The sequence below is a fragment of the Propithecus coquereli genome, unplaced genomic scaffold, assembly GCF_000956105.1.
Source record: "Propithecus coquereli isolate 6110/MARCELLA unplaced genomic scaffold, Pcoq_1.0 Scaffold314, whole genome shotgun sequence".
Lineage (NCBI taxonomy): Eukaryota > Metazoa > Chordata > Mammalia > Primates > Indriidae > Propithecus > Propithecus coquereli.
The window spans coordinates 2542365-2567090 of NW_012148775.1; the positions used below are offsets into that span (position 1 = coordinate 2542365).

The 24726-nt window shown below is 42.6% G+C and overlaps 2 protein-coding genes and 1 pseudogene across 2 annotated transcripts in view; 1 reads left to right on the forward strand and 2 right to left on the reverse strand.

The window, feature by feature from the left end:
• RNF10 (ring finger protein 10) overlaps positions 1-17091 on the forward strand; it is a 31557-nt gene extending 14466 nt beyond the window's left edge. Inside the window, exons 3-17 of the mRNA XM_012650183.1 lie at positions 597-796; positions 2289-2379; positions 3389-3573; positions 3653-3789; positions 6150-6310; positions 7295-7420; positions 7692-7968; positions 8164-8297; positions 9632-9749; positions 9989-10090; positions 11111-11266; positions 13836-13936; positions 15803-15860; positions 15957-16115; positions 16801-17091. Of these exons, the coding sequence (XP_012505637.1) occupies positions 597-796; positions 2289-2379; positions 3389-3573; positions 3653-3789; positions 6150-6310; positions 7295-7420; positions 7692-7968; positions 8164-8297; positions 9632-9749; positions 9989-10090; positions 11111-11266; positions 13836-13936; positions 15803-15860; positions 15957-16115; positions 16801-16877 (2082 nt within the window). The 3' untranslated portion in view covers positions 16878-17091. The remainder of the gene's footprint in view (positions 1-596; positions 797-2288; positions 2380-3388; positions 3574-3652; positions 3790-6149; positions 6311-7294; positions 7421-7691; positions 7969-8163; positions 8298-9631; positions 9750-9988; positions 10091-11110; positions 11267-13835; positions 13937-15802; positions 15861-15956; positions 16116-16800) is intronic.
• A 1578-nt stretch (positions 17092-18669) lies between these two features.
• POP5 (processing of precursor 5, ribonuclease P/MRP subunit (S. cerevisiae)) lies at positions 18670-21094 on the reverse strand. Its single transcript, XM_012650185.1, has 5 exons — positions 21041-21094; positions 20823-20965; positions 19443-19592; positions 19174-19257; positions 18670-19068 (listed from the first exon to the last, which is right to left on the reverse strand). The coding sequence occupies exons 1-5, from the start codon at positions 21058-21060 to the stop codon at positions 18953-18955; spliced, it is 513 nt and encodes a 170-aa protein (XP_012505639.1). The 5' UTR covers positions 21061-21094; the 3' UTR covers positions 18670-18952.
• Positions 21095-23201: 2107 nt separating this feature from the next.
• LOC105815060 lies at positions 23202-24502 on the reverse strand (annotated as a pseudogene).
• Between the last annotated feature and the right edge of the window lie 224 nt (positions 24503-24726).

A 24726-nucleotide genomic window follows, 5' to 3' on the forward strand; every position in this document is an offset into this window, starting at 1 on the left:
CTCAAACAATCCGCCCGCCTCGGCCTCCCAGAGAGCTAGGATTACAGGCGTGAGCCACCGCGCCCGGCCTAATTCTATCAGTTTTAATTAACAATGAATGACGGTGTGTATCTTAGATGAGAGGGCTCTGGCAGGATCCAGAAGCCTAGGGCAGTTAGTAGCTGCCTGCAAGCCACCCCCAAAGTATGGCTCCACAGACTCACTTTACCAGAAACAAATCAAAGAACAAGTAGGCTAACAAGAGTGAAGGTTGCCAGGTCTAAAGATTAATTCAGTAAGTAAATCTGTGCTTCAGGATAGCGAGAGGAGTTCATGCTGGGTTTTGTCCTTTAATGGTTAATTGCTACTTAGCAGAGCAGACTAAACAGTTTAAGTAATTGTATGTTAAACGCTCTTTTCCCTCCTCTTCACTCCCATTCACTCTTGGGTAGGCTTTTTTGCATTACCATCTCCTAGGAAGATTGTTTTCTTTGAGTCTATGTTTTATTTAGTTAATATTTTAAGCTGTGTAGGAGGAGGGTTGTGTGGGTTTCTGCTGTAAATTGCTAAGTGTTGTCCTATTCTAAAATACCCCGATTCATTCTCATTCTCTCTAGGTAGCAGAGGCTCAACGGGCAGAGTTTAGCCCTGCCCAGTTCTCTGGTCCTAAGAAGATCAACCTGAACCACTTGTTGAATTTCACTTTTGAACCCCGTGGCCATGCAGGTCACTTTGAAGGCAGTGGACATGGCAGCTGGGGAAAAAGGAACAAGTGGGGACATAAGCCTTTCAACAAGGAACTCTTTTTACAGGCCAAGTGAGTATTACTGCTCCAAGGAGGAAAGTGAAATTGGGTTTCTCTGGGTAATTGTGGAACTGTAGCAAGGAGGCTTCCTTAAACTATGTGGGAGAGAGGCAGAAAGGGAATTGGTCTGGTTCTTTTTCTCTTTTCCCCTCCTTCCCTTTCTTTAATTCATTTTCCAAGTGGATGTTCTTGGTACTTAAACAAATACAGGTTTTTAGGTTTTTTTGTTTTCATTTTGTTTTTTGAGACAGAGTCTCCCTCTTTTGCCTCTGGTAGAGTGCAGTGTTGTTATCATAGCTCACTGCAACCTTAAACTCCAGGGCTCGAGTGATCCTCCTGCCTCAGCCTCCTGAGTAGTTGGTACTACAGGCATGCACCACCACGCCTGGTTAATTTTTTCTGTTTCTGGTCTTGTTCAGGCTGGTCTTGAACTCCTGAGCTCAACCAATCCTCCCGCCTTGGCCAACAAATACAATTTTACAATAAATGTCTTAGTATTACGATGAGGTAGAAAAATTGTTTGGAATTGGACTCAGATTTGAATATCATTTTGGCTTTTGACCTTGGGTAATTTACTTAACCACTTTCAGAGTCAGCTTTTCTATAAAGAAGTGGAAATTTCTTAATGGAGAATTAAATGAAAAGTTGAAGTGCTTGGGCATACATTTGCTCAAATACTGATATTCTTTTGTTTCCTTTTGGGTAGCCTTAGTCATAATGTAAGATTTGACCTTGGATCTAGACTGAAGTAACCATTTTGTATTATATAAACCAATCTCAAATGATTAAGAACATTCCTTCCTACTACTTTGAATCCTTGCCATGTTCTGGGGTTCTGAGTGGTGAGGGAGGAAATCTGGCTTACTGCTGGCTATTGGAGTTAATTTTAGTTTGAGGGAGGCCTACAGGGAGTTTGACTGGGCTTGGAAGCAGAAGAAACAGTCCATGGATTTAGACTTCTGCCTGCTGAGTCTTTGGATCCCTTCCAGAGCCAGGGCTCAGAACTGAGGCTGAAGTCTAATACAGTGCTTCACTAACCATGGCTGCTCAGTGGCCTGTATTTGATTTCTAATTTTTTTTTTTTTGAGACAGAGTCTCACTCTGTTGCCCTGGCTAGAGTGCCGTGGCATCAGCCTAGCTCACAGCAACCACCTGGGCTCAAGCAGTCCTTCTGCCTCAGCCTCCCAAGTAGCTGGGACTTACAGGCATGAGCCACCATGCCCGGGTAATTTTTTCTATATATATTTTTAGTTGTCTGGCTAATTTCTTTCTATTTTTTTTTTTAGTAGAGACAGGGTCTTGCTCTTGCTCAGGCTGGTCTCGAACTCCAGACCTCGAGTGATCCTCCCGCCTCGGCCTCCCAGAGTGCTAGGATTACAGGCGTGAGCCATCATGCCCGGCCCCTGCATTTGATTTCTAAGTGAAGAGATGATGAATTTCTGCTGAGGGCTCGTTGGTGGATTCTGACAGTCTGCCCTTTCCCTGTCTTCCTCCCTACTTCCAGCTGCCAGTTTGTGGTGTCTGAAGAGCAAGACTACACAGCTCATTTTGCTGATCCTGATACTTTAGTCAACTGGGACTTTGTGGAACAAGTGGTGAGTAGCTCAGCCAAACCTATGAGCTGTTAATGGGAGAGAGGACTAAAGAAAGGGACTGTGGTGACACAGCAGCTGTTGGCTGTGTTCACTGCTGTTACCCTTTTCTGCCTGGCCTTCCGGTGGCCGTTTCCCAGAGGTCAGTCCCTGGTTCCTCCTGGAGTCCATTTTGTGATTCTCTAATTGGCACTGTCCTGCACGGATGGGATGTTGAAGGCTTGTTGAAGGGATGTTGGTCTGAAGGTGTATGAGTTGAGAAGTAGTAACCAGGGACTCGGGGCAGGCTCGCTGCATAGTCATTGCTTCATGGGCAGCCATTTGTACTAATCAGTATCAAATCAGATCTCAGCTTTGTGGCAGGTGAATGAGCCATACAGCTGCACTTTACTGTCACTGCTGCATTGTTTTTCTACTGAAGTTAGGAACTCCAGGTATCCCTTGCTGATCCTAATAGGGTATCTGATGTGGAAGAATTAACTTTAGAAATGACAGGTACTTTTTTTTCTTTTTTGATGAACAGGGGCTTTGGCCCCAAAGCTTGAATTCCCATTACTGTGAAGATTCATAAAATCATCTGATAATGACATAAAGGCCTATAAAACTTACTTTTTATATGCATTGATTAAAAGCACAGATGCACATTAAGTGAAGTCTCGTTAACACCTTCTCTGTTGGAAATTACTGGGAGATTACTTGTAGAACCTCTTTATGCTTTTATGTATGCATGGATATCAAATCTTTTTTTGTAAATGGGATTATATAGTGATTTTTCTTTTTTCCCTTAATGTAGAACCTCCAAAATACCTGTTATGTATGTTTTAATTAAACCATTATTATGGTTTCCTTAATGATTTGCTTAAAGAGCTATTATATGTGTACCTGCATTGTTAAATAATTTCATGAAGCTGTGTTGAGTAGGGACATACAGGGATAGGGATAAGAGAGGAGAGGCTTTAACTTTGACAGTCCCGATTCTGAAAGCAGTGAAACTTGTGATGTTTTGTTTTAGCGCATTTGTAGCCATGAAGTGCCATCCTGCCCAATATGCCTCTATCCACCTACTGCAGCCAAGATTACCCGTTGTGGACACATCTTCTGCTGGGCCTGCATCCTGCACTATCTTTCACTGAGTGAGAAGACCTGGAGTAAATGTCCCATCTGTTATAGTTCTGTGCATAAGAAGGATCTCAAGAGGTGAGATAGAAACATTTACAAGATTAGACCCCAGTCTGCTAATTCCTTGCCCTGCTACATCTAAATGTCCACATTACAGTGTTGTTGCCACAGAGTCACGTCAGTATGTTGTTGGCGATACCATTACAATGCAGCTGATGAAGAGGGAGAAAGGGGTGTTGGTGGCCTTGCCCAAATCCAAATGGATGAATGTAGACCATCCCATTCGTCTAGGAGGTGAGTTCTGCTCATTTTAGGGGGACACACAATCCTGGGTACACCCTTTAAGGCTGTTGAATATATCCCTCTAGTGTCAGAAAGTTAGTCTTTGGGCAAGCCAGTTCTAGCACGTCCAAATTAGTCATAGCATTCTAATAGGGTGGAGTTGGTGGAGAGTGGATTAACTCTTGGTTCCAGGTTTGATTCATATACACACACATATTTTAATTTTTCATTTTACAGGTCTTTGCTGAATAATGTCTGGCACTATGCCGAGTCTTAGGGATTCCATAGTCGGCCACTCTTGGTGTCTGTCATTAAGGAACTCAGTAGTCTGATAGAAGAGACAGATCTGGGCTGGTCCAAGTGCAATGGTGTTTACAACTAATTAATCAGAGCCAGTTAAAGATTTCTTTGTTCCTTCTCCACTCCTGCTGCTTCATGTGACTAGCCTTAAAAAACAAAAAAACAAAACAAAGAGACCTGGTAGACACGTCATTCGGATATAGAGCGTGATAAATTCTTACAGTGGGGAAAATGCCAGAAGTGGTATTCTCTGTGTTCCATGCAGAAGTGAGCATTTAAAGTGGCATTTCAGTCTCTGGGGAAAAGATAGATTTCTCAATAAATATTGAAACAATTGACTTACAAAAGTTAGATCTCTATTTCATGCCATTCATAAAATTAATTCCAAATAGATTGAAGAACTAAATGTAAAAAGTCCAAAACTTTTAAACCTTTAAAAGAAAACATAGGATAATTTCTTTATAAATCTTCAAGTATGGGTGGATTTTTGAACCAGCCTGAAACCATAAATAATGTAAAAGGAAAGATTGATAAATTTGATTTTATAATAATCAAACTTATATCTGATAAGAGTCCTTAAAGTTGACAGATGATAAACTAGAGGAAGATTTACACATTTAAAACTAAAGATTGGCCAGGCATGGTGGCTCATGCCTATAATCCCAGCACTTTGGGAGGCTGAGGTGGGAGGATCTCTGAGGCAAAGAGTTCAAGATCAGCCTGGGCAACATAGCGAGACCCCCATCTCTACCAAAAAAAATAAAAACTTAAAAATGTAAAAATAAAAAACCCCAAACCTCCAGATTAACACCCAGAACCTACGGATGTTCTATTAATTAAATTAATAACTTAGAAGAATGGGCTAAGGCATGTGACAGAGTGTTTCCCAGTAAAGGAAATCAGAATAACTTCCATGTATCACAGAGGTTTAACTTGGCTAAGAGTTATGCAAATCAAAATGCCCATCAGATGACCTCCCCCCCCCCCCAAAAAAAAACCCACATTGGTAAAACTGCATTCTGGCAGGAGTTGGGGAAATGGGTACTCTCGGTCTCAGTGGGAATGCAAACTGATACAGCCTTTCATCGGAGGGCAATTTGATAGTATTTAAAATATGCACAACCATTGATCCAGCATTTATACTTAAGTATAAAGAAATAATCTGTACCAAGGGGCATGTATAAGGATTTTTTTTTTTTACAATGTAATGGTGAGAAATTGGCAATAACTTAAATGTTCCACAAGAGAGTTATTATAGTACATCATAATGTGGAACACTATGCAGAAGGTGAGAATGGAGTAAATCTCTTAACATTATTAAAGGTTTTTAAAGACATTGAAAAATAAGCTGCAGAACAAGATGTGCAGTTATGATTTATGAAAAAATCTTCATTTATGAATATGTATATATCATAGAAAAAGATTTGAAGAGTACATATTCAAATTTGTATATGGTTATCTCTGGGCAGGTACTAGGATGTGAGGGTGGGAAAATAGCATTTCAAGGGGGTCTCAAGATAACATTGTTTTAAGCTTTTTAAAAAGTACAGAAAATAAGCAGGAGGGAAGTAAAGAAAATAAGTCATCCATGATCCTTTTACCTAAAGGTACCCCAAAATGTTAACTGTAGAATTTTTTTCTATGCATGTATGTATTTTTGTGAGATTGGGGTTAGATATGCTAGTGTGGCATTTGTATTTCTCCATGTCACTAATTGCCCCTTCTTAGATAAACATTTTTAGCATCCACAAAATTTTCTTTTAACCATTTCTTTATTAGTTGGACTTACTGGTTGGTTTTGGCTTTTCTGATATTACATAGGATGCTGTAATTAACAAACATTGTGTGACTAAATTTTTGACTGTATCTCTGGTTTTCTTAGATGTCTTCTATTAAGGGGGTCAGAGTTATAAACCTTATTTTAAGACCATTGTTAAATTATTTTCTAGGTAATTATGCTAAATTACCCCATCTTCACCATAGGAAAAAGGCTGGGTATGAAAGTTCCTATTTAGCCACACCATCACAAGCATTGAGTATTGCATTTTGTGATCTTGCTGGCTTTCTTGTAGATGAACAGCACAGCCAGTACTCCAAGTTGCTGCTGGCCTCCAAGGAGCAGGTGCTGCAGCGGGTAGTTCTGGAAGAGAAAGTAGCCCTAGAACAGCAGCTGGCAGAGGAGAAGCACACTCCCGAGTCCTGCTTTATTGAGGCAGCTATCCAGGAGCTCAAGGTGGGAAAATACATTAGAAACCTGAAAGGAGAAATGTTAAACCTTTCCACTGTCAGGGGCTCTGAGTGGATGGACAGTGGGGATAAGTTACTTCAAGCCCACATTTAAGATAATCAGGGGATGGCAAAATCAATTTGCTCTGGGCTTTGTTTGGTGTTGGGAGGTAAGGGCTAACCTAGAGGCTTTTAAGCTCTTTCTAGAAAGTAACAAGTCAAAATGACATTATAACTAACTGTGACAGTGGAGTGTCTTATTAGCTATGTTCTTAGTTAAACAAGGTTGGTGTTTTTGTTTTCTGGGGAAATTCTTAGAGTAGATTTTAGAGGTGTTCTATCAGAGAGATGATGTGGGGAGAGTATTACGGCCTGCCTTAGCAATACCTGCTGAGGATCGTGGAGCAGCAAGAATTACCCAAGGATAGAATTCCTTAAGTCCTGTGTCCTTCACAACAGGGATTCTTAAACCTTAAGCATCAGAGTCACTGGTTGTTGGGCCCCACTCTGAGAGTTTGCTTCAGTAGATCTGGGTTCAGTAGACTCAGACTCAATCATTTGCATTATAATAAGTTCCATTATTCATCAGAATCCAGCAGATTCTGATGCTGCTCATCCTCAGACCACACTTGTTCAGAAGCCATTTCAGGTAGAAGAAAGGCTACATAGAAATTAGGGATGACCAGGTTGAGGTGGGGTTAGCCAGATGCCTGGCTCCTATTCTGGGCCTGTTTCTGAGCATAGTTTGTAAAACCTAAAAGGCGAGTTTTGTGTTCTTTGATTTCTGTTCAGGAAGCTTTTGTGTAGTGTTGTCAGCGTTGGATTTTAAGCAGAAATACCATCCTTTGTGGGTACAGATGCTTTTTGCTTCTGTTAAGATTGAGGATGTTAAGTCCCTAACTAAACCCTTCGCATTGGGTCTCGTTGCCTTTTAACTTATGCTCCTATAAGTGTGTTTCTGGAAACTTACCTTTCCCTGGTCTTCTCTTAGACTCGGGAGGAGGCTCTATCAGGATTGGCTGAAAGCAGAGGGGAGGTCACTGGTGTCATGGCGGCTCTGGAACAACTGGTGCTGATGGCTCCCTTGGCGAAGGAGTCTGCCTTTCAAGCCAGGAAGGTTAGTGTGTCCCTGTTACAGACTAAATGGCTACCATTTCTCAAATGCTATCGCGCTGGTAGGCACTGCTGTGAGACATGAACTTTCTCAGAAGAGGGGAATCAGTATTTCCTGTGTGTGCTTATTAGTTCTTTCCCCTGGGGTGTTCAGTCAGTGAATGTGACAGCTAAGATGAACATCCAGGGAGCTTGGTTCTTACGCCTGCCTTCGCCACATCATTTTTTGAAAGCAGAACACACACTTTCTGTTGACCTAGAGTTTGTTCCAACAGGGTGTGCTAGAATATCTGTCTGCATTTGATGAAGAAACCACGGAAGTTTGTTCTCTGGACTCTCCTTCTCGTCCTCTTGCTCTCCCTCTGGTAGAGGAAGAGGAAGCAGTGTCTGAACCAGAGCCTGAGGGGTTGACAGAGGCCTGTGATTACTCGGAGTTAGCAGATGACAGTCTTGGGGAAGGGACCATTTGTATTGAGTCCAGCCAGCAGGAACCCATCACCAAGCCAGGCTTCACACACCTAAGCAGTTCTCCTTGTTACTACTTCTACCAAGGTGAGGGTCCCTGAAGAGGAGGGCCAGGTTGCCACAGTGGTGGTTGCGAGAGATGACCTGGCTCTCTAAGCAGGGAGGGGTATCTCTACTAGATCCTGGGGGCTTGGATTGCTTGTGCCGTTGGGCATGGGGAGGGGGGTGGGGCATCCTGAGGGTTGGTCAAGACAATTATGTGATGGAGTCCCTTGTCTTCAGCGGAGGACGGGCAGCACATGTTCCTGCACCCTGTGAATGTGCGCTGCCTCGTGCGGGAGTATGGCAGCCTGGAGCAGAGCCCTGAGAAGATCTCAGCAACTGTGGTGGAGATTGCTGGGTACTCCATGTCTGAGGTAAAGTCCTTCCTTTAGAAGTGGAAGGTGGGAGAGGAATACTAACCTCTTCTCTTTGAGGTAGGCCTAGTTGGCCTGTGTTTGCAAACCTTCAAGGCCTTTAGTTTTTGTATTTTAAGTGTTTTTGTCGGTGATGATGGGGCTATGATTTTTTTTTTTTAAAGTTAGGTGCTCTCTCAGCATGCTAGGGTTCTATTATGTCAGTTACCACTGCTCCCTGCTTCCCAGATTCTTTTATTATAATTAGGGTTATAGATATCTCCTCTTTTTATTCAAGATGGAGTTTATTTTTTTAGAGACAGGGTCTCACTCTGTTGCCCAGACTAGAGTACGGTAGCGCAATCATAGCTTATTGTAGTCTTGAACTCCCGGGCTTAAGCGATCCTCCTGCCTCAGCCTCCCAAGTAGTTGGGACTACAGGCACGCACCACCACGCCTGGCTAATTTGTAACATTTTTTTAGAGACAGGGTCTTAACGATGTTGCCCAGGTCTTGAACTTATGGCCTCAAATGATCCCTCTGCCTTGGCCCCCTGAGTTGCTGGGATGTAATAGGCTTGAGCCACCGTGCCTGGCTCAAGATGGAATTTATTTTTGTTTTTCTCTCCTTATTGCTTGGGAGAAACGTTCAAAAAACCTGAAGTCCTTGGAGGTTTTAAGCTAAGTTATGCAGGCTTGAAGTGCATTTTTAGCTTCACAGATACCATGAATTATTGTCTGATAATTTACATATCTGAACTTTTGCCCTTTGGAGGTTATCTCTGTATTGATCAAATTTGTAATAAGTCCCAAAATTAGACTCTTCGAGTAATAAACTTTTCATCAAACTTAACACAGAAAAAGGAAAGAAATGAAAATTAAACTTAAATTGATGGGCTTCGTTTTTTAGTATTTCAGGCCAAGCTTCTTTCAGTAGGGAAATCTGCTTTATTTTCTTTCCGTCTCAGTTATCATTAGTTCTGTCAGTGGTTCACAGGTCGGTGTTTTTTTTTTATTTTGTGCGAACACATTATCTTCCCTATTCTCTTCCCTCAATTGTGGGCCCTAGAAAATCAGAAATAGCTGATCAGTTTTAGATTATTTGTTGCCAGGCTCAATTTACTTACTTGCAGCATAAACCAAAAAACTGGATTTGGTTGCTTATTCTGCCTTATTGTAGGTCATTTGACAGTTTCTGTTTGGCTTTTTAAAATGATGATAACTGAGCACTACTCTTTTGAGCCATGGTTCTATCTGTGAGTGTATGTATACTGTTACATACAACAGATGTATTGGGATCCTCTGCTCTGAGTTAGGCCTGGTCTTAGTTGTGAATTGGTCCCTTTTCCAATGTAGGATGTTCGACAGCGTCACAGATATCTCTCTCATTTGCCACTCACCTGTGAGTTCAGCATCTGTGAACTGGCTCTGCAGCCTCCTCTGGTCTCTAAGGAAACCCTAGAGATATTCTCAGGTGAGAATGCCCCTGCTCTGCTTCTCTTTATAGTGGGGTTCAGGGATTCCTGTGGCTAAAAGCCCAGCATGGGAGGAAACTTAAGGAGCTGTGCCATGAATGTCAGAACCTCTTGAAACTCTCCATCCATTCACCTAGTCCAGATGGGCCCACTGGTGTGGGCTTAGCTACTAGTACTGGGAAGAGTTAATGGCCAGGTTGTCCTGGGTTTGCTTCTTCACAACCTGACCAACCCACAGATGACATTGAGAAGAGGAAGCGCCAGCGCCAAAAGAAGGCTCGGGAGGAACGCCGTCGAGAGCGCAGGATCGAGATGGAGGAGAACAAGAAACAGGGCAAGTGTAAGTTCAGGAACTGTTGCCTTTGACTAGTACTGCTGTGCCTCATTGTGTGGAGGCTCTGGGCCGGAGCCCAGGAGCCAGACTGCTTGCGTTCAGGTCTCAGGTCAGCCACTTGTTTTCTTCAACTCTTCAATGTAAAAAATGAGAGTGCCTCCTTTATGGGCTTGAGAATTTAAAACATTAATGTGGGTCAAAGTGCATAGCATATAGTAAGGATTAAGATGAAATTCAACCTTGGCATAGTGGGTGACAAAAAGCTGTTCCAGGGATTGGAAGTGGGTATCTGGTGAGAATACTGGGGACCACTGTCTCTGTGGATCACTGACCTTACCTCTGACTCTGTTAAAGGGGACAGCTCTACACGGTGAGTCTGCCGGGGGTCTGATAAGGTAGAAACTTTGCCAGACTAAGAAATAAATGTAGGAAGTTAGATTTAAGAGGTCTTTTGTATCAGTAAGCACAGAGTCTTTTGATCTGGTTCTTCAGCATAAGCTTCATTGAGCACAGGAGATTAGTGTGACATCAGAGCCTAGTTATCCACTAGAAAACAAGGGACTGGGGGACCTTGGATAAGGAAAGGACTTAGCTGTTTTGACTCCATGTGGTATGGGAACATAAAGTTTACATCTTAAACTGGGATAAATATATACCTGGGGTCCCAACACTGTAGGTGTTTGGCACATGTCCTACACTTTGGGAAAACTGATGTTTCAGGAATAGGATTTTTTGTTTTATTGTTTTAACCTTTTTATTATGAAACTATTCAGACAAGTAGAACAGTGTAAATAACCCCCATGTTTTTCACCTAGCTTTAGTTATGAAGTTATGAATATGAATATATGAATAGGGCTTTTATATTAAAACAAAGATGTAGAATGGCAATTATTATAAATTTGGGTTTTAAAGCTTCTGTTTGCATTCACTAGACCCTTGGGGATATGCATACTGGCTGTCCTCAGCTGTTGGATAAGATTTAAAGAATTCTGTAAATGGACCTACCAGTGTTGTCTTTCTTTGCAGATCCGGAAGTCCACATTCCCCTGGAGAATCTACAGCAGTTTCCTGCCTTCAATTCCTATACCTGCTCCTCTAATTCTGCTTTGGGTCCCACCAGCACCGAGGGCCGTGGAGCCCTCTCTCTCTCTCCTCTTAGCAGAAGTCCAGGTTCCCATGCAGGTAAATAAGAGTTGGGATTTAATGAATTCAGCCATCAGCTAGACTTTAAGCAAAGGCTTGGTGTCTGAATTTACAACCCTGACCTCCTCAGCATAACGTGGTCAGTCTTTAGGTGAATAACCTTACTTGGGGTAGTCCCGAGGTACATCAAATTCTTGCCATTTGATTCACCCTTCCCAGTTGACTGTATTGACTACTCTGCCAGCTTCTAAAAACCTCAAGGCAGCTCATTAGGCAGGATAGTTAAACCTAGATTCTTCCTTGTGTCCCAGCTATTTTATTGCTAGTTTTTATGTTTACGATACTCCCCTGTATGCCTGAGCATCTTTGTGTGTGTCTCTTTATTGTAGCATTATTTATAACTAAAAAGCAAAAAAGAGAGGAAATAGCTTACAAAGCCTAGCAGTAGGGAAATGGCCAAATTATAGCATTCGTACTATAAAATATTTCACACTTGTTGAAGTAGGAAATAGTTCTTTTCATGGACTAATGGGAAGATAAGAGGAAGTTGCAGAATAAGAACAAATATTTGTGGCTTAAAAAAAAAACCCACAGGCTAGGCGCGGTGGCTCACGCCTGTAATCCTAGCTCTCTGGGACGCCGAGGCGGGCGGATTGTTTGAGCTCAGGAGTTCGAAACCAGCCTGAGCAAGAGCGAGACCCCGTCTCTAGTAAAATTAGAAAGAAATTAATTGGACAACTAAAAATATATAGAAAAAATTAGCCGGGCATGATGGCGCCTGCCTGTAGTCCCAGCTACTCAGGAGACTGAGGCAGGAGGATCGCTTGAGCCCAGGAGTTTCAGGTTGCTGTGAGCTAGGATGACGCCACGGCACTCTAGCCTGGGCAACAGAGTGAGACTCTGTCTCAAAAAAAAAAAAACAAACAAAAAAAACCCACCACAAAACAAAGCATTTTATTATGGATTTTTACATCTAAATGTATAGCAAAATATTAGGATAGGCATGTTCCAAACTGGTAATAGTGTTCTACTCTAGAGTGAGATCAGGATTGACATGTTCAAAGACGCCTTTAGCCTTTTTTTAAAAATACTTTTTCTTAGCTAGGAGTGGTGGCTCACACGTAATCCCAGCAATTTGCAGGACAAGGCGGGAGGATCACTTTGAGGCCAGGAGTTCAAGACCAGTCTTGGCAACATGGCCTCGTCTCTATACACAAAACGATAGATAAATAAAAAGTGAAATACTTACATAGAGAGAATGTATTAAAGTGTTATGAGATTAAACACTTAATAGTGTCGACTGTGATTTCAGAGAGCTCTCTTTCCTGATCTTCATCTGTCTGGCAGATAGTTTTTGATACTTAAGACTTATTTCTCTGTCAGAATATTTTTTTTTTCTTTTTAATATAAGGGGCAGGGGGTTTTGAGGAAAAGTGTTCAGTTGCCTTTTTTTTTTTTTTTCCTGTTGAGACAAAGTCTCACTCTGTTGCCCTGGGTAGAGTGCAGTGGCGTCATTGTAGCTCACTGCAACCTCCAACTCCTGGGCTCTAAACGATCCTTCTGCCTCAGCCTCCCGGGTAGCTGGGACTACAGATGTGTGCCACAACGCCTGGTGGGATTTTTTTTTTTTTTTTCTTTTTCTTTCTGTGTGTCAGATTATTTGAAACTGTTGGTGACCCTTATGATCCTATGCCTATCAGTTTGCAGATTAGGAACCTGAAGCTAAGTCAGGGACTTAGTGGCAGGAACTGGGATTACCCCCTGGTTCTCAAGGACTGCATGACCATGATGTTCTTGCACTTAACTGAGAAGGGAGCTGTTACACAAAGGACTATGGCAGATCATTGGATACATTATTTGCGGTATATAAAGATTATATTTCTACATGCTAGCTTTTCTGAAAGTTTGGGCTTTTAATGTATTTAGGCAAGAGCAGTTGGACAATCGGAGGAATCAAAGTACTAGACAGCCCCCTGACTATGGAAGGGTCTGCTACTGGGAGGGAGAATAGGCCTCTGGTCCAGCAGTGGTCAGGGCAGAGGATAGACAGATCTGTGCGAAGTGTTCAACTCTGGGTCAGAAAGAATGGAGAAGAGTATATTACCTAGGGAGTGTCAGGAAAAAGTTTGTGTCTTCACGCTGGATCTTGTTGATGTGTGTTGGATTCTAATTACTCCCAGGTTATAGACATCTTCTGGCTGGAACATAAAGGTTGACCTGATTAAATTTTGTCTTGGAGCTTCTCCATCCATATAAAACCAGTCCGTGACAGAATACTTAGGCCTTAAGAACCAGCCTTTGTGGAAAGTACAGCATTTTATAACAAATAAGTTTTTCTTACTGTGGGAGTAGTTTCCACCATGACTCTTGGTGTTATTGTAACCATGAAGCCTTTTCTCTCCCTTTACCGATCACTGTTGTAATAGGGGATTTTTTTTTTTTTTTGCTGTATAAGAACATGGTAGAATTAAAGGTTGGATCAAGCTTTATTTTTTTGAGGGGAGGTTGGTGATTATCTAGACCTGATTGAGGGCTCATCTCTCTTGTTAAGAGGACACTAGCTCTTTGGAACTTAACTCATATAATCAGGTCTCTGGTTCCCTTTCAGACTTCCTGCTGACCCCTCTGTCACCCACTGCTGGTCAGGGCAGTCCCTCATTCTGCGTTGGGAGTCTGGAAGAAGACTCTCCCTTCCCTTCCTTTGCCCAGGTAAATCCTATGCTTACGAGACAGCCCAAGGGTATTTAACATTAACTCTGCTGCTTGTTGTTATGGGAACCTCATCCAGGGATTGTTACCTGTCATTCTAATACAGCTACCTATACAAATTAAGTCATGTGATGGGTATGAGGCATATTCACTTTTAGGTAGCAAGGAGTTGGCTGAAAGATAATGTCGTGGACATCCCCTCTGTTGGAGAAGGAGACGGGCTAATGTTGCACTGACTCTAATAATCACGGGAGGCTTTAAGAGGAAAGCTCATGGATTTAGTCTTCAGATATTACTGTAGATGTTCCAGGAAAGAGGCCAAAAATAGTTGAAGGAGGATCAGAGTTTTAATTATTTAAAAAATCATTTGGGCCGGGTGCGGTGGCTCACGCCTATAATCCTAGCTCTCTGGGAGGCCGAGGTGGGCGGATTGTTTGAGCTCAGGAGTTCGACACCAGCCTGAGCAAGAGCGAGACCCCGTCTCTACTAAAAAATAGAAAGAAATTAATTGGACAACTAAAAATATATAGAAAAAATTAGCCGGGCATGGTGGCGCATGCCTGTAGTCCCAGCTACTCGGGAGGCTGAGGCAGGAGGATCGCTTGAGCCCAGGAGTTTGAGGTTGCTGTGAGCTAGGCTGACGCCACGGCACTCTAGCCTGGGCAACAGAGTGAGACTCTGTCTCAAAAAAAAAAAAAAAAAAAATCATTTGATGCTTACACATACTGGGTACTGTTCCAGGGGCTGGGGATGGGTGGGGGAATGTGCCAGACTGTCTTTAACAACCAGCTCTAATGGAGCCAGGAACTTACTCCCCACCCCCTAGGGAGGGTGTTAATCTATTCATGAGGCCTCTAGCCCCATGGCCCCACACCTTCCATTAGGCCCCACCTCTAACATTGGGGATCAGATTTCAACATGAGGCTTGGAGGGGTCAATTATTCAAACCATAGCAGACACAAACTCCCAGGGACCAAGGGAGGAGACTACCAAAGTGATACATGATGAAGAAAGGTTATTTAATGAAATCTACATCTGCCAGCACAGCTCATTCTGAATAATAGGCATGCCTCACTTTGGGACACGTTTTAGGATAAGGCATTCTGCTTGAATCCCTATCAGGCTTGTCTCTTGACATTTATCCAGGAACAAAATCTTCCCTGCCTTGAGTTGCATGGCATATTGGGCAGTTGGGACTCACAATGGCCCTCAACAATTAAAAAACTGGCCTTGGCCAAGTGAGATGGAAAAAATTCCTCAGGGGAAGGAGGATTGTTCCGATTTTACTGTGCTTGTAGGAATTTTACTGGTTTATCGCTGGACCTAAAAGTTAATGATTAAGGAGCTATTGGAAAAGCTAAGACTAAAAGGTAGTGAGGGCAGTTGGAGCAGTGTCAGAATAAAGTTTAATTTTCATGGCCTTAAGTAACTGAAGTCTGATAGCCATGTGGTTTGTTTTAAAACTGGAGGGTTACTACACAGTGTTTACTCCAACAGGTTGATGTTCGTAGGGGTTCCGTGAAGGGCAGGAAAACTTATCAGAAAGTCAGGATTCCCAACCTGAGAGTCTGAGTAAGAACCTCTTGTGCCTCCTGTATGCAGTGTTCTTTACCTATTTCCTAAAGAACAGAACAGCTCACGGTTTACCACTTGGTGGGGTTCACTGCCATTTCCATTTGTCATGGGTCAAGGACATGACTGAAACAGTGTATTAAGGAGAGAAGTACTTGGAAAATATTTTCAAAGGAGATATTTGGTTCTGTGCCCCCCACCGCCCCCAACCAGTTGGTGTCAGGGTAGGAGTCTGGAAAAGAGAAGTTGGATGAGTTATTTAAATTCTTTCCCCTCCCTCTCCCACTTCGGCAGATGCTGAGGGTTGGAAAAGCAAAAGCAGATGCGTGGCCCAAAACTGCTCCAAAGAAAGGTGAGGGTGGCCCACTGGTGAAGGGGGGTGAGTTTGGCTCTTTTCAGTAAAAGGCTCCAGAATTGTTTCTAGAATTGTAACACTGGTATTTTTTAGATGAGAACAGCTTAGTTCCTCCTGCCCCTGTGGACAGCGATGGGGAGAGTGATAACTCAGACCGTGTTCCTGTGCCCAGTTTCCAAAATTCCTTCAGCCAAGCAATTGAAGCAGCCTTCATGAAACTGGACACACCAGCTACTTCAGATCCCCTCTCTGGTAAGGACAGAGAACTGGAGTGCTCAGCCACAGGGTTTGTCAAACATACTACGCATGTAATGCCATTTCCATCTGGATCCAGTGCAGACATCACTAATTGGTCAGGCACCTTCTCCATCTGAACCTCTAGGCCCTCAGTCTTCAACATGTTCTACTGTCAAATAATGTCCAATGGGTTCGTCAGATAGGACCTATTTACCACCTCAGATTAATTCTTGAGGCCTGAAGTGAAATTCTAAGGAACTCTTTCTTTTTTCCCCTTCCAAGACCCAGTGGAGATTAGATCCTGCCTATACTTCAGAATCTTGAGTTGGTAAAGGGTGGCTAATGGATGGAAAATTCAGGCTCAAAGCCCAGCCTACTCTGGTATTCGTGATAGACGAGAACATAACTCATTAATGGTGTGCTTTCTATGTGCCTACTAGCACAGTGCTAATTTTATTCTGCCAACCACCACATTAAATGGGTGTAACTCTCCCATTACAGATGAGGAAACTAACGTCCAGTGAGATAAAGTGACTTGTCTAAAGACACATGTAGTGTGTGCTAGGACTATTATTTGAATCCAGGCAACCTACTCCCACAGTCTTAGTTCCCATTCTGTGACTCCTAGTGATAAAAATTGGCCAGGGGACAAGAGGATGGCACTTCACACTAAACAAGCTCTCTTTCTGTTTTCCTTTAGAAGACAGAGGAGGAAAGAAAAGAAAAAAACAGAAACAGAAGCTCCTGTTCAGCACTTCAGTTGTCTACACCAAGTGACAGTACTGGTCCAGGCTACCTTCTCCATCTGGTTTTCTTTTTTCCGTGCTTTGTTTGGCTGCTGTACTTTTTAAGTATTTGAGTTTGAACAGATTAGCACTGGGGGGGAGGGGGTTTCCACAACATGAGGGGGGAACCATGAAAATTTTAAATACAGTGTATTTTCCAGCTTCCCGTCTTTACACCAAAATAAAGTATTGACACTCACAAGAGATCTCTTCCTGCAAAGGTTTTTAGTGTGTTGCCAGGTTAGTCTTTTTGACCCACATCTAATTTTTCTCAACCCAAAATAAGTTTGAGTCCCTTTGTCATCCCTTGGAATAGCCCAGACCAGAATGGTACAGCACTGCTCTGCTGTGCTATCATGTGTCAGGGCTACATGGTTTTAGCACACCTGTCAGTTTGTCTTTTAAAAATAGTTGAATCTTTCCTACCTGTTCAGCCAGTTCTCCTTGTTACAGAAACAGAGGGATGGGATTAAAATGGATTTAGGACACCAAGTTTGAATTGCAGTTCATTTTTCTTGACGTCTGGCCAGGCTGTGGTGCCAGACCTGGGTTGCCAGTTTAACGGGGTAGGTTGTTCTTGGCACTAATATGTGTGAGGGAGGCTTTTGCCTCTTGAACATGGCTGCTTGATAAGGAAAGTTGTAACTGTCATTAAGGAAGCCCCGGGATTTGCCACTCCTCACATCAAGCTTGTTTTATGTGACAGTGGCCCGAGTTGTAGGAACAGGAGTCTGGCACACGTGGAGGACAGCAGGACAGTTTAAAAGCAGTAGGGTTGCCCACTGCCTGCCTCCCTCTTACCTAGAGCAGTTTTCTTATGTTTTGGTTTGAGCTGAATTTGAGTGATGTGAATTCCTTTGCTGCTTAATAAAGTGACCTCTAGGTTAACAGAATGTGAAGGCAAATAGTTCCAATAAATTACCTGCACAAGCAATGTGAGCTTTTTGGTTTTTTTAAGTTAATTACAGGTCAGCTAGACATGTTACTTCTTAAATAGGGTTAAAGTAACAGCTGCTATGAACTTGAGCAATTCTGCTGTCATGGATTAATGTCTTTTTTGGTGTCAGGCCTAAAGGGTTCTAGAGCTGGGCTTAGCTTTAACCTGCCATTTAAAAAAATCCTAGGTCAGGAACTGTCCTGGGTGAATGAGGGTCTTCAGCCCCAAGTTGAGGAGGGAGCACCACATTGAAGTCAAAATCACAAATCTGTTAAATTTGTATAATACTTTGAGTGTCACCCAGTTTATTATGGAGAAAACAGATCCTAGAAATGTCAGTAGGTAGCAGACGAAACCTGATCAAGTCTCTTGCCCCTCCTAATTCTAATTCCTGTGAGTGTGGCAGTCTCCCTGTCTTCAGGTGTAAGGCAGTAGGGAAGAATGAAACTGTAGAAAACCACCCGAAGTTGGTAACAGCTACATGGCCTTGCATAATGAGGTCAGGCCACCACTCCCTGCCCCCACCAACCAAGCGCAAAATCTGTGTTTTTAAGTCATTTGATTAAGTATTGGCAAAGAAATCTGATATTTTTAAGGCCCTATGGGTCAGTACTGAGACAGGCTATAGATCTGTGCCAAGTTTAGTAGTTGAGTCTCACTAAGATTTCTATTCCAAATGACTTGGTTTGCTAAAGCCTCACATAGAAGGCTAAGTATTCAAAATTCATCTAGTACCACACAGGGAGCCAGTCTGCCCACCAAGGCCAGGGGTAAAAGGGGACAGAGACTTGGCCAAGCATGAACTCCATAAGCCCTTTTTTTGGTAACAAGTATGCTAAATGTTATAGAAACCAAATACATTTATTAAGCCTACTCTCAGCTAGGCAGTTAGATACAAAGATATCTATAACTGCAGAGTTCACAACTGCATCACTTAACCAGGGAACACTAGGTAAAGACAACTTTAGTTTGAGTAAGTCTTCCATTTCAAGTTGGTAATGTGTCCTGTGGTTGGCTGTCATTCAGTCTGGAGCTCGGTAGAAGATGCTGTTGCCACCCAGAATGTCCTATTCCAAGAAGTGGGTCTGAGGCTTGGGCAAAATGTAGCCTGCTGTGTCGGAAGCAGAAGCTCATTCCGTTGCTTCAGCAGCCTCCTCACCACCATTATCTGAAAGCTCCTCCTCACCCGACTCTTCCTCTAGTAAACAGCTTCTTGTGACAGACTTCTGGATAGCTTCCCGCTCTCCTGGAGAAAGACAAACAGCAGGGATGAAAGATGTCTTTGGGAATGATCTCTTACGCAGCTGAAGGTCAGTCCTGGCCCAGTGGGCACTGGGCTAGCGTTGCTTACCTTCATCAGTGCAGTTCTGCAACAAGATCAACAGCTGTCTCCTGTTGTACTGAATTAGGAACTTCTGACATGTTCTAATTGTACCTGGCACATGAAAGAGTTTTTGTGGTCAGCCACTTGTGAAAGTTCTCTACCTGGTAGAGTTTCAGAGCTAGGGGAAAGTACCTTATTCTCAGAGGGATAGCAGTAAGATCCACCTGCCACTCAAGATTGAACTCAACTTGTCACGTATTGAAAATCAGGAGCCATATCATATGCCCATTCCCTACCTCCAACATGTAGTGTGTTGAAAAAACAAGGGTAACGGTGTCCTTTGTTCTCCAAGTATGTGATGAAGGGAAGAGCTGACCACACAAGCTGGTAGAATTCCTTTCTGCATCGAAGTAGCACTATTCCAGTATAGGCATTGAGGTATCGAACTATAAAAGGGAAAAAAAGTCATTTTGGAAGACTTTGAATGCACAGGAGCAGGTTAAAAACCTTAGGGTAGCAGCCTACTATATGCCAAAAATATTCTAGGTAAATGGCACTTGCGAGGTAGGTACCACTGAGTAGAAACAAAGATTCCTGAAGAAAAACCACTTTAGGACATACCTTCATTTGGAAGGGGATAACCACCCTTTGCTTTGCACACCACTCTGAATTGGTGAATGAATTTATAATTTAAAATGCTCTTCTAGGGCCAGGGGCAGTGGCTCACACCTATAATCTTAGCACTCTGGGAGGCCGAGGTGGGAAGATTGCTTGAGCTCAGGAGTTGAAAGCAGCCCTGCACAAGAGCCAGACACCCCGGCTCACCCCCATCTATGCTAAAAATAGAAAAATTAGCAGGGCGTAGTGACATGTACCTGTAGTCCCAGCTACTCAGGAGGCTGAGACAGGAGAGTCGCTTGAGCCCAGGAGTTTGAGGTTGCAGTGAGCTATGACGATGCCACTGCATCTAGCTGGGGTGACAGAGCACAACTCTGTCTCAAAATAGACAATATAAAATGCTCTTCTAATTCACTAGATGGTTAAATAAATGAGGACAGTGGGAAGATCCGTCTTTATTCAGCAGGAAAAAACCCTTGCCTGAAGACCAGGTTGTTTTTACTGCAATTGGGCTCCATACGTTCTTGTAGCAATAAGCTGAGTCTCACCCGACCTAGGGGAGTTTTATCTATGTGCATTTAATTCTGGAGCTTATGGTAAAAGAAGGAATTAAATAGTGTGGAACAAAGGCCGTTCTTCTGGGTTATCTTTACATATATACAACCATGAGTTCTGTACTTTACCAACTCTATGGGATTTTAAAGGGGGTAATTTTGACATTTTTTTTCCATGTGATGTCAATGTAATCGGTTTAATAATAGCTTTTACTAGGAACTATACACAACTTCATTTAATTCTCCATCCTATTCAATCACAAGCCCCAGTTACAGATGTCAAAGAGGTACACAGAGGATTCTTGCCCAAAGTTCCCCCAATCTCTGCCTAACTTCTGGACCTCCCCCTCCAGGTCCCAGACGCGTAGACACCGATACTGCACAAAGGACGACGCACGGGCTCGCCCGCTCCAAGGGTCGCTCGTGCCCCATCTTTCTCCCTCCGCCGGCGCCTGCCCACTCCAAATCCCGCCGTCCTCCCGGGTTTCCCTAGCGCCCTCGCACCGGCGAAGCCGATCGAGCAGGCGGCTGCGCCGAAAGTCCCGTGCACCCGGGCGATCGTATCCCGTATGAGGCCGCCCAGCACTCGGTCGTCCAGGCTCAGGCGGCAGCGGGGGTCATCAGACACCAGTTCGCAGAGCAGGTACCTGTGGCAGGCGAGAGGGAGGTGAGCGCGAGCCGGAGCCGCGGGGACCCGGCAGGGCACTGCTGGGGTTGCTTACCTGTGCTTGAACCGTACCATGGCGGCCTCCTTGCCAGCCGGCCTTACGTGCAAAGCGGATGTCGGCCCCGCCCGCGGCCAATGGGAAGTTTGCCTCCGCAGCCTTGCAGCCACTCAGAGAGGGAGGTAGGATATGGGGGCGGAGCTAGAAAGTTGAGAGGCCGAGCCCTGCGTCAGTCTCCTTCAGGCCCCGCCTACTACTGCGTTTGTAAGCACGCATGCGTTCTGCTGAGAGCCACTTTAATCGGTTGTTCGGAGGCTGGGCTCGGCGATTGAGCAGCGTGTGGCAGTGGAGGGTGGTTCTGCTCCGCGCCGGAGTTTACAATACTGTGTAGGATGCAGCCGCTGTATTTGGGGTCCTCGGGACTTTGCAGTACAGTTAGTTATGTGGGCACTTATATTCTCTCCCCAAGGTGAACGGTGGAACTTTTGAGGGCAGAACCCTGCCCTCGCAGCCCAGGGATTTACACACGGGAAATCGGACCCTTATTTTCAGGTTAGAGCTCTGTTTAATCCTTCCATAAAGCCAAATACGCTATTATTGTTTGGGCCTTTCAACAATCTTATGGAGGCGGCTGTATTGTCTCCTTTTTGTTTGCAAAAACAATACGTGGTCATTGTTATTTTCCATTTTTTTTTTTTGCAGGAAACACAAGCAAATAATAAATTAAAATCCCCTCACTGAGAGAGAATAACTGCTATCATATAGTATGTATTCTCCTAACATTTTCCCCCTTGCCAGCGGTTCTCAAAGTGTAGTCCAGGGACCACTGAGATCTAGACTCATTTTAGGAGTTCCCAACTTCAAAATTACTTTAATAATAATGCTAAGATGTTATTTGCCTTTTTTCACTTTCTTTTTCTTTTTTTACACTGCTTGCACTTTATTTTGCACAAACATTTCATTATTATTCCATTTTGAGGTGCAAATGTTCTGAATGTAGCTTTTATTTTGGACCAATTTGTCATGGCAATAAATAATTATGCATCTAATATAAACCAATTTTTGTATTCGACTTAATACACTCTTATATTTAAGAAATTATTACTAATATATATGCACATTCTTGAATTTCAATTTACCAAAATAGGATGGCTTTTATTTAACAGCGTAAGCTTTTGTTTTCCTTACAAAATATTGAAACTTTTTGTTACATTCATGTTGCAAAGTTGTTTACAAGCTTAACTTTCTCACTGCTTTGTTCATGGCCTAAGTAAACAAATGTGATTACATGGAGATAAGGTTTTATAATACATGATTTGAAGTTCAAAATCAAATGCCATTCACGTTCTTAGGGGATTATTCAATAATTTTTTAGAAAAAAAATCAAATATCAGAAGCTAGGAATTCTTTAAATATACCTTATGAAAATAAGTGGCTTATTTTTCAATGGGAAAAAAGCCCAGGAATTTTGGGCTTAGAAAATTCTTAGGCTTCTTAGTTAAAAGTTAATGGAATCATCAACAACCTAAGAAATAAAACCAATTCTGATCTGCTGTTCAGTACCTCAAAGTGAGATGTGTGTGTTTGTACGTATATACAAACACAGACACATATCAATACAGTAATTTTGAAAACAACTAGAAAAGCTTATACTGTGTTAGTAAAATAACAGATTATAGGACTACCCCAGTTATTTTAAGCAAAACTGCTGTTGACTGAGGAGCTAGGAAAAAAAACTGGAGTTAAGTGAAATATTTCTAAACAAAGTATTATGAGAATTCTGAAGTTCTAAGAAACAACTGTATCTTCTAGATTGAGGTCAGAAAACTGTGGCCAGCAAGCCAAATCCAGCCAGCTGCCTGTTTTTGTAAGCACCACTGTACTTTTTTGCCTACTGTCTGCTCTTGTATTACAATGACAGAGTTCAATATCTGTGACAGAAACCATATGGCCTGCAAAGCCTAAAATATTTAGTATCTTGCTCTTTACATAAAGTTTGCTGACCCCTATTCTAGATACTTGCTAGAGACAAATGGTTTAAATAGTCATCTCAAATGAAACAAGATTAATATGTGTAGAAAATATACAAATGTTCATTTAGAACATAAGATAAAACCAGTAGACAGTTTTTTTCAAAACAAATATTTAATATTTTAACTGTTTTACAGGACAGAAATTTAAATAATATATATTTTTGTTGACTTGATCATTTTACAAAGGTGACAAAGATACAGAAAGCAGTTCTGCAAAACTAAATGAAAAAAGATAACATTGGAAATTTTCTTCAGCTTTCCACTTGAATGGCCGAAGATACCACACAGACTTGTGCGATGTCATCATATTCATATGTTCTCTTTAAGAATGTGTCTGTTAGTCTTAAGCCAGAGATGCTCCGCAGTCCGTGTACTGAAGACAGCAGAGTGAGGGCAAGGCAGAGAGAAGAACTTGGGTGCAGCCTTCCAAGCTATCTTCCTGAAATACCACACCAGTGGATAGAATTGGTATTGCACATTTCCAAAACCAGATCCATAGTCCTTTCACTGCAGTTTGTTATTTTACAAGTAATATGAGAAGGTTCTTCTAGGTTTACGGTATCTGGGATTGCCTCCAAAGACAACCTAACATCTCCATAACCTGGAGCCATTCTTTGAAGTTGGCTGGTCTGTAACCTTCCCCTTTCATTTAGATTTGTTTTCCATACTATATCCAATTTTCCAATTACTGTTACTCCCTTAATGATGCCTGCTTTTTTCTGCAAACTCCTTCTTAGGCTTTAGGCAGTATAAGTACTGGCGTGTATCCATTGGCTGCAAATATGCTCTTGACCCAAAGTTGATATGCATTCTCCAGCTTGGCTGACGGAATTTAATTCTGTTACATTGTACATTATAGATGGCTCCAGTGATACTTTCTCCATAAACATAGGTGAGGTTGTAATATTCCGAATCTGGGCTTCGAGAAATACTTCGTCAGTCTCTGCATTGTAAAATTTGGTTTTCACATCCAGCGGTTTGAGAACCTGAAATTTGAAGAATTTTCTAAAATACATTTTTTCTCCACCCTGAATTGTATAACTGACGGCACACACCAAGATGTGTGTTCCAATTTCCTTCACTTCATGGTGTATGACATCATCAATACAACAATCGGGTTTAAGTTCAGCTACTGCAGCACTGGAGGCTGAAAGATTTAAATGCTGAGAACTAGTCTGAAGATCAGCTTTTACCAATATGTCTTTTACAACTTGATTGCTATCATTTTGAACGCTGATATAACTGGAAAAGGTCTCTCCCAAAAATATATTCCCAAAATTTTGTGGTAAAGTCAACATTTCTCCCAACATTAAAATTTCTGCACCATTTACAGTTGAAGGATCATCTCTCATCAGTTGGTTAAAGAGATCTCCAGGTAAGTCTTTCTCTTCGCATGTTACTGGAATATTGGTGAATAAAGTAGGCTTAGTCAGCCGCATCACTTCCAGAGCCACTGGTGCTCCTGTTTGGGCGGATTCACTTCCATTTTCACCGGCACTTTTGACCCACTGCCTTACGGGGGCTGAAGAGGTTCAACCCGGCCCGGAAGGAAACAGAACAGCGCGCGTTTGGGAAGACTGGGCGTCAAACCCACTCTGAACAGCTTTCCTCTGTTGGTGGGACCTTAAATTCTCTTTTTACCACGTCCTTTACAGACGCAATGTCTTCTTTTCACCAAATCCAGCCCTTGTCTCTTAGAGATCTTTACAT

What these genes read in the sequence shown, in the direction of transcription:
- POP5 (XM_012650185.1), bottom strand. Translation starts at nt 21,060, where the DNA reads ATGGTACGGTTCAAGCACAG. An exon ending in CAACACACTACATGTTGGAG is followed by an intron (nt 19,258 to 19,442) that starts GTAGGGAATGGG and finishes TTCATGTGCCAG; the next exon opens with GTACAATTAGAACATGTCAG. An exon ending in GCAGAACTGCACTGATGAAG is followed by an intron (nt 19,069 to 19,173) that starts GTAAGCAACGCT and finishes GTCTTTCTCCAG; the next exon opens with GAGAGCGGGAAGCTATCCAG.